Genomic DNA, 9748 nt, shown 5'->3' with positions numbered 1-9748 from the left:
ATGTTCGTTTGCGTATATCCAGCTCAATTATGGCAACTAGCAGGTCCAACAGAATCTGATCGTGCAGGTATACATAGTGTCCCTAAACTCAGTCAACTAATCAAGGAATTTGAAGATATTTTTGTTGTACCTTCTGGTTTACCACCTCAAAGAAACTTTGACCATCGTATACTATTAAGGGAGGGTACGCAACCAATTAACATACGCCCATATAGACACCCACCTTCACAAAAAGATGCGATCGAAACTATGGTTACGGAGCTGTTGGAAACTGGGGTAACTCGACCGAGTCAAAGTCCCTTTTCTTCGCCCATTGTAATGGTAAAAAAAGAAGGATGGCATGTGGCGTATGTGTGTGGACTATAGGCAATTGAATAGTCACACAATTAAGGATCGTTGTCCAATTCCTATGATTGAGGAATTACTTGATGAGTTACACTGGTCAAAAGTGTTTTCTAAGTTAGATCTTCAATCCGGGTACCACCAAATTCGTATGTTTAAGACGACATAGCTAAAACCGCCTTTAGAACGCATGAGGGGCATTACGAGTTTTTGGTGATGCCATTTGGGCTAACTAATGCCCCATCCACGTTCCAAGCTTTGATGAACGACGTCTTAAAACTATTTTTGAGACGATTTACTCTCGTATTTTTCGATGATATTTTGGTATATAGTGCAAGTATGGATGAGCATGTGCAACACTTAAGATTGGTTTTGCAAGTTATCAGGCAAAATACTTCATATGCAAAGAAGTCGAAATGCACTTTTGGTACAGGAAGGGTAGAGTACCTTGGGCATGTGATTTCATCTGAGGGTGTCTCCACTGATCTGACTAAAATTGAGGCCATGGTCCAATGGCCCGAACCTAAAAATGTTAAGCAATTACGTGGGTTCCTTGGATTGACGGGATATTAATAGGCGTTTCATAAAGGGTTATGCCATTATTAGTCAACCTCTGACTAAATTGTTACGCAAAGATTCGTTTGATTGGAATGAAGAAGCTTCAAAAGCATTCCAAATTCTTAAACAACATGTGCAACAAGCTTCGGTATTGAGTCTTCCCGATTTTAATAAGGAGTTTATAGTTGAAATGGATGCTTCGGGGGTTGAAATTGGTGCCGTGTTACAACAAGACGGGCACCCTATTGCATTCATGATTAAGGCTCTATCTTTATGACACCAAGCACTTTCTACTTATGAACGAGAATTTTTGGCTATATTGCAAGCCTTAGAGAAATGGAAGGGGTATTTGTTGGACCGACACTTCAAAATTCAGACGGATCATGTGAGTCTCAAATACTTATTGGAGCAACGTTTGACCACACCTATCCAAATGAAATGGTTGCAAAAACTTGTTAGGTTTGATTATGAAATAATCTACAAGAAAGGAAGCGAAAGTGGGGCTGCGGATGCTTTATCACGAGCTCATAACCATGCTGAATTATTTCATATGTACACCCTGCTGATGTTACAGAAAGAGTTCGTGTAAGTGTCTTGAATGACGCTGATTTACAGCATATAGTTAGTAAAATACAAGCTGGTGAAACAGTTAAACATTTTACATTGCAAAATGATCAGCTGTATCGGAAGGGAAAACTAGTGGTTGGATATGATACATTACTTCGTACAGACATTATAAAGGCGTTTCATGATGAACCAAATGGAGGCCATTCTGGGGTAACTTCAACACTACAAAAGATTTCAACTTGTTTTTATTGTAAGCGGCTACGGAAACAAGTCAAGCAATACGTAAGAGAATGCACTATTTGTCAAAAATGTAAGTCGGATTTGAGCAGCTACCCAGGTTTACTACAACCATTACCAATTCCGACCACTGTTTGGACTGAAATTTCGATGGATTTCATTGAGGAGCTTCCTACTTCGAATGGTAAAACAACCATTTTTGTTGTAGTTGATCGGTTGAGCAAGTATGGGCATTTTATACCGTTGACCCACCCATTCACTGCTATGAGTGTGGCTCAATGTTTTTTAGACAATGTTTATAAGTTGCACAGGTTACCCAAGGTTATTTTAAGTCACCGAGATCGAATTTTCATAAGTACGTTTTGGAAGGAACTTTTCAAACTGATGAAAGTAAACTTGCACCTTTCCACGGCGTATCACCCTCAAACCGACGGTCAAACCGAGGTGGTGAACAGTTGTTTAGAGTGTTACTTGCGGTGTATGTCTTGTGACAAGCCAAAAGATTGGGTTAAATGGATACCGTTGGCTGAATTTTGGTACAATACGAACTTCCATTCCGCAATCAATACAACCCCTTTCGAGGTTGTATATGGGCAACCACCACCACGTCCTATTGTGTCTACAGCAGGTGACAGCAGGGTGGAAGCTGTATATCGGTCATTGATAGCCCGGGAGAACGCAATTGCAGTTTTAAAGTTCCACCTTAAGCGTGCTCAAGATTGAATGAAAAATTTGGCAGATTCGAGATGCACTGATCGAACACTTACAGTGGGCAGTTGGGCATATGTCAAACTTCAGCCTCATCGACAAGTGACTTTACGTGCAGGGAAATACAACAAATTATCTCCGAAATATTATGGTCCATTTCAAGTTTGTGAACGAGTTGGACAAGTAGCATACAAACTGGTGCTACCAGAAATGGCACAAATACATCCTGTTTTTCACATCTCTCAGTTGAGAGAGCATAAGGGGCCAACACCAGTTACAAGGGGTTCCATCCCTCGGTTAAATGACAGTGGGTTAATTGAACCTGCACCTTTGAAAATTTTGGAACGAAAGCTGAAGAAGTTACATAATAGGTCTGCAGTTTATGGTTTGGTACAATGGCAAATTGGTAACTTGGAGGATGTCACTTGGGAATCTTTGGATGAATTGATGATTCGATTTCCAGATTTTGATGTTTTCGCTACCCATTCTTGAGGGCAAGAATGCTCTTAAGGAGGAAGGATTGATACGAGTTCAAGTGTGCAAAGCACGTGCAGTCAGTCAATGGAGTTCAGTCAGCTGCACGTGTTCAATCAACCAAATAACAGAATTAGTTGTTAGAGTGTAGTGATGTTGTAACTGTAAAATTGTTAGCTGTTAAGTAGCGATTAGCGATATAATAGAAGACATCAAAATTCAGTTGTAAGTTTCTTCTTCCCCAATTCAATTGTAATAACCCTAAATCAATAAAATAGTCGATTACACTCCAAAGCTTGTTCTTAATTCGTGGGCTTTCGGGTTAATCGATAGTTAACTCCGATCATAGATCCAGGTTAACGTATCAAAATCAGAACGTTAAACCTAACTGCTTTAAAAATCTCAATAACAGCTTCATCAAATATTAATAGAAGTAACAGAACCCTAATTCCATAAACAAAAAGAAAAATCTTTTTGTGTAAGAAAGAAAGAAAGAAAGAAAGAAAGAAGAAGAGAAACCATAGATTAAAGCTGGTAAAAAAATTGACCTTTGTGATCTCTTTTATACTCTGCATCCAGTAATGAATTCCATGTGCAACCATACCTATTCAGTATGAACAACCAATATAATATATGCTATTGGAGTTTCATAAAGACCAATGAACAATCTTTAACAAAGAAAGACAAAAGAAATAAAGAAAGTATAATCCAAATCATTTTGTCAGTGGATATAAAGTTTCATAAAAACAACGGAACCCTAATTCGGATTAATAAACCATCATTGAGAAAGAAAGAGAGAAGAAAGAAAGAGAAAAACAAAAAAGAAATAAAGAAGCGAGAATGAAGAAAAATCTAACCTTTGAGACATAAGAGCAATCGGATTCATCAACGGTTTATTAGGGTTTATTTTGGTGTAAGAAAAACAGATCAAATGAAATAGTGAATTTGGGGGTTTGATTTTGAGTGTGCAGGTGTGCATATCGATCTCTATATATAGGTATGTATGTATGGGTTGGTGGATGAATGTCGGTTCCTGCTTATTCCATTCCCGTATATACTAATTGGCGAACGTTGTTTTATTGTCGTTTGTATTATTCCATTACAAAATACTTTATTTATTATTTTTTTTTGAACGCCGATTTTTTTGGCGATCATTTATTTCAACGACCCTCATCATTTGCACGTATCACACATGTTCGGGCGGAAACCCGAACCCGATCGACAGCTGCATGTAAACTTTGTGTTGCTAAGCAACCAACGACTCCACACCTAACCCGATAGTATCATGCATGACTATACTACGTCAATTGTCTCTATTAATAGTCAGATTCGAGCTTAACCCCCTTCAAACTCAAGGTAATAACACTTTGAGTCTCTAAGGACTCGAACGTGCGCCTTTTTTCTTCATATGTAGCTTCCACTTAGTAGACCCCAATAGCATTTACGGGCACGGTTCCCGTTGAACCAATGGCTCAATGGTTACATCACTATTTTTATTCATCATCATTTAGGTATTGTTTAAATTTAAACTAAAAAAAAAAGGGTAAACCGACCCTCTGGCGGCTCCATACCGACCGGTCTCACGGCACATGGGCAGGGATTGAAACCATGACCATCGCGGTATGCTGCATGTCCCTCAACCACTATGCTACCATCGCGGGGATACCTAGTGTTATTATTCTACTTGGGATGTTAGAATACAGAACCACAATACATATTTCCTGTTTGGGTAAAGATTGACTTGGATCAGAAGGGTTGACCTTCATCATTTCCATATTTAGCAAAGTCACAAGATAACAGTAATAGGATGCTTAACGGTTACTTCACAACAGCCATTTCCATATTTGTAAAAGGTGGTTCCAAAAAGTGTAATGGGGCCTAATCTTAAGTAGAATTAGCTGTTACAAGTGTTGTAGTATAAAAGAACACTCTTATATGTTCTTAGTTTTTAATACAATCTGTATCAATACTTCTATCAATACAAAGATCAAACTCTTACATTTTTAACATATCGAATTCATAGACTTAACATGGTATCAGAGCAGTGTGCTGATCGGGGATCATAGCAACACTTTTATGCCTCAATCATTTACCAAAAATCTAGTTACCATGTCTAAAATTGACGGTAGCTCAGAATCAAACCAAGCTGCCATGTCAATTTTAGACGGCAACTCAACACATAATGGAAAGAGTTACCTGGATGCTCTTTGTCACCATAAACCACCAACCGTTGCCGGAACTGAAAACATCACCCTAAACCACCATCGACCACCACAGGAGCTAAGCTGTGTTTATTGTGGAATGTTACATCACACAATAATCCAATGTTTTAAGCTAATCGGTTATCCCAAATGGTGGAACAAACAGAAACGTGGTAGAATGATAACGACAGTAGCAGAAGCTGCCGACGGCAACCACAAGGTCACCTGCAACGGCAGCTCTACATCCAACAATCAAGCTACTCAAAAAGCAACAAGAGGTAATTCAAACCCCAATTTATTGTTTCAGTCTCATAAACCGATCGAAAGGGTGAGGGAAAAATCCTCAAACCCTAAGATCGCATATAATCAATCGGCCAGAACAAGAAGATCAAAGTTAAAATCGATAGATTATGAAGCAACATGGGTAAACCCTAATCGGTTTCATTGCCTTCAAGATATAATCGAAAAAAAATATTTAAAATCTATGCCTGGATCTTTGCAACTGGCCGATGATAAAGATAAAATTGGGTTGAACTGTAAAGTAAAACACTTATCCCAAATTGATGTATCAAAAGATCTTTCAAGTATCCATGGGCCAAAAGTAGGGTCAGCTACTTTTCAAGAAAGGAAAAATCAAAAGTGTGTTACGATTTTTCAATACATGGGGAATCAAATTATTACTACGTATTTTGAAAATAAAGGGTTAAATTCTCGGTTGGAACCTTCAAGTTCCATTAATTTACAATGTAAACCCTTTCACAATAAAAACGTTGACTTTTCCTACTATCTCAAAAGTAATAATAAATCAGTTTGTGAAATAAGCCTCATTCTCTTGCAAGAAATGGATCTTCGATCACCCCTAAAATGGCCAAAGCCCAACAACCCCCACCAAAGTCCATTATTTTAAACGAAAAAAAGGAGAATATTATATTATATTATATATTATATTATATTATACCTGTATCTAAAAGACATAGGGTACATGAATAGTACCCAGGGGTACTTTCGACTTTTTTCTTTTTTTTTTTCAAATTGAACAACAAAACCCTCACACTTTATCCAAAAAATCAAACTCACCCTCCAAACAGGGGGATAAAGTGTCAAATACCCATTCTCATAAAAATCTTAAACAAACTCCACCCAAATATTCAACGGGGCATATCTTCGCGCTCGCAACGAGTTAAATTTTTCCGCCACCATCGTTAAACTCGAAATAATTTTAGGAACACAATGTCACTAGCTATAAGCAAAACGGACGCTTTTTAAAAAAACACTAAATATTTGGGGTACTTTTCATGCACGTTAATTCTCCGTTAAATTTTTAAAAGTCGACAATTCCATAGCGAAACGCGGAGATGCACATATATTGTTAATTTAAAATAACATTTACATCTTTCACGGGTTTTACCTTTTAGTTCGACTCGAGTTGCGCTTCAGCGACATCATCGTTAACCACAAAATGATTTTACAAACTAAACGCAATAAAATACATTGAAAACCGAACCCCGCCGCGAAGCGAGGGCTCGATCACTAGTTAATACTAAGTTGTTTGGATACCTGGACAAAAATAACAAATCAAAAAAAGTCCAAACAATTAATTTTTTAGAAAATAAATCAACTAATAAAACTAAAAATAAATCTCGTTTTGTTGGAAAAACTAATATAATTTCGAATAATGTAAAAAGTAACGAATAGATTTTTGATTGTGGTGCTACTCACACCATGAGTTTTGAAAAATCCGACTTTTGTTCCGAATCAAACCCTCGGGTAAATAGAATCCAAACTGCAAAAGGAGAGGTTGTGCACGTAAAAGGGGGTGGGAAAATTGAAATCACACCGACTATGAAATTACCTAATTGCTTATATATCCTAACCTTGTCTCATAAACTTTTATCCGTTAGCCACGTTACAAAAGAATTAAATTGTTCTGTTTTGCTACACCCCACTTTCTGTATCCTTCAAGACATTAAGACTGGAGTTATTATTGGACGTGGTACCGAACGGGGTGGGTTGTACTATGTGAATGAAGTGACCCAACAAGGTACCGTGACGCTTGCTCATGGAACACCTACGAGGGAAGCTTGACTATGGAATAGGAGATTGGGTCACCCATCAGCCGGATATTTACAAGCTTTATTGCCTAGTCTTTTTCCATCTAATGTAAACTTAAATTGTGAAACTTGTATTTTGGCTAAAAGCCACCGAAGTACGTTTAAACCTAGGAATACTAGAAAAGAAGTACCCTTTGCTTTAATCCATTCAGATGTGTGGGGTCCTGCACCGGTTGTTGGGGGAGAAATTTTCAGTACTTTGTCTTATTTATTGATGACCATTCACGCATGACCTGGATTTATTTTCTAACCCACAAATCAGAAGTGTTTGAAAAGTTTTCCCACTTTTATAAAATGGTACAAACTCAATTTAACAAAAATATAAAAAAAATTAAGAGCCGATAATGGGGGTGAGTTTTTCAATACTTCAATGAAACAATTTTGTGAAGATAAAGGGATTATTCACCAAAAATCTTGTGCTCATACTCCCGAACAAAACGGAGTAGCCGAACGGAAAAATCGTCTACTCTTAGAAATGACAAGAGCTTTATTAATTGAATTCAAGGCATCGAAGAGTTTTTGGCCAGAAGCTCTTGCTTCCGCCACCTATCTTATCAATCGTTTACCCAATAAAATTTTGGGCAAAAAACTCCTAAAGATACTCTTTTCCAATTCCATACCCTTCCGACTTCATTTAGCATTGAACCTCGAATATTTGGATGCTCGGTTTTTGTCCACATTTCTAAACATGAACGTACCAAACTTGATCCTTGTGCGGAAAAATGTGTCATGGTTGGCTATGGAATAAACCAAAAAGGATATCGGGGCTATAGTCCAAGAAGACGTCATGTCTTTACTACAATGAACTGTGACTTTGTTGAAACCGAATATTTTTATGATACCCAACTCACGAGTGAGGGGGAGAAAGAGGACAACGACACTCTCAGTTGGATAACCTGGATACCTAAACCTGGTAACATTCAAACTGATGTGTACATCGGAGTATACGAAATACTATTATTTTTATTACGAAATACGATACAATTTACACAATGTTTTATTTATTTATATAGATGGGATATACTTAAACCTTGCTACAACACTATAGGCAGTGTACCTAATCGTAGAGTAGTGTAGTTTTTAGTAAGTCCGGTTCGTTCCACAGGGAGACGGCTTATTGCGTACACTATATTTTTAAACAATTATACTTGTATATATATATATATATATATATATATATATATATATATATATATATATATATATATATATATATATATAATTATATTTGTATATATATATATATATATATATATATATATATATATATATATATATATATATATTAGTAATATAGTAGTATTATTATTATAAAAGGGGGGTTTTACCGTTTAATGACCGGTTTGTCGATTTTAAATAAAGCGTAAAGATAAATGACGAAAATATAAATGACAGAATTTAAATTGCGATAAAGTAAATTGCAGTAATTAAAATGACAGTAAATAAAGGTACGATGAAATATGAAATAAAAGTATTATGCTTATTTAAACTTCCGTAATCATGATGTTTGACGTTTTAATTTTATTTAATTGTTACCCGGGTTAATTGTCCTTTATCCTGGTTTATTTGATACATATCTGGTTTTTGTCCATAATAGTCCATCAGTCATAATTATAAAATGCTCGTCAAATTAACCTTATTCCTGAAGTCAAATATTCCAACTAATTAGGGATTCAAACTGTAACAAGGTTTTAATACTTTGTTAACAATTACACTCGTTATCCTTGTATGTAATCCACCCATGTTTTAATGAGATATGAATATTAATTTACCCACTTGATCAGAATGAATAATCAATTACCCAACCCGAATAATTAATTAAATGATCGTAAAAGATGTCGTATAAACGTCACTAAATAGGACATACATAATCATTTTAATAATTATTAGATTAACTAATTTGAAGATAGATTCGATAGGTTCCAATGAGTTGTCATTCAATTATACAATACCCCCTACCTATTAATAGTCAATAGTCCAATGTTCACAAGTGTCGGTCTTTTGTCCAAACCTTAATTATGGTACAAAATCCAATAACCCCATCTTAATATTTAGCCTAACATCACGATTACTTCGGCTCAAATAAGCATAATAATAACTTACTTACGATACATTAATTTAAAAAGGAAGAACATAGCTTACAGTGATTATTTATCGCGTAGCGTTACACGGACAGGATTCCGACTTTAAAACCCGTAAAACATTGCTTACAATAACCCAACTAAACCATAATTTATTATTAATCTTACTTAAACTTAATTATAATTATAAATATTACAGAGGAAAGAAAGAAAATAAGTGTGAAGCGTGTGTGTATTTCGGCCAGAAAATGTTCCAATTTATAGATGTGGCCAGCCCCTAAGGCTCATGCGATCGCATGCTTTTCCTTCTTCCTGGCCATGCGATCGCATGGCCAGCTATGACAGCTCACTTTGAGTTTAAAACGTGGGCGGATTTGATTAAATTAATATATAATATAATATATATAATTTTATATAATTTTAAATATATTATATTATATTCTTGTGCAATGTTGACTTGTAATTTTAG

General features: G+C 36.0%; 2 protein-coding genes across 2 annotated transcripts; both read left to right on the top strand.

The window, feature by feature from the left end:
- The first annotated feature begins 681 nt into the window (after window positions 1-681).
- Window positions 682-1177, top strand: LOC139852884 (uncharacterized mitochondrial protein AtMg00860-like). Its single transcript, XM_071842226.1, has 2 exons — window positions 682-886; window positions 978-1177. Exons 1-2 carry the CDS (start codon window positions 682-684, stop codon window positions 1175-1177), a joined length of 405 nt encoding a protein of 134 aa, XP_071698327.1.
- A 1250-nt stretch (window positions 1178-2427) lies between these two features.
- LOC139852865 (uncharacterized) lies at window positions 2428-2904 on the top strand. The gene has a single exon (XM_071842207.1). The coding sequence runs from the start codon at window positions 2428-2430 to the stop codon at window positions 2902-2904; it is 477 nt and encodes a 158-aa protein (XP_071698308.1).
- Window positions 2905-9748: the final 6844 nt, after the last annotated feature.

The sequence above is a fragment of the Rutidosis leptorrhynchoides genome, chromosome 1 (genome assembly GCF_046630445.1).
Source record: "Rutidosis leptorrhynchoides isolate AG116_Rl617_1_P2 chromosome 1, CSIRO_AGI_Rlap_v1, whole genome shotgun sequence".
Taxonomy (NCBI): domain Eukaryota; kingdom Viridiplantae; phylum Streptophyta; class Magnoliopsida; order Asterales; family Asteraceae; genus Rutidosis; species Rutidosis leptorrhynchoides.
Note: the sequence above shows the minus strand (reverse complement) of the source record. Positions and strands in the feature narration are given on the sequence as shown.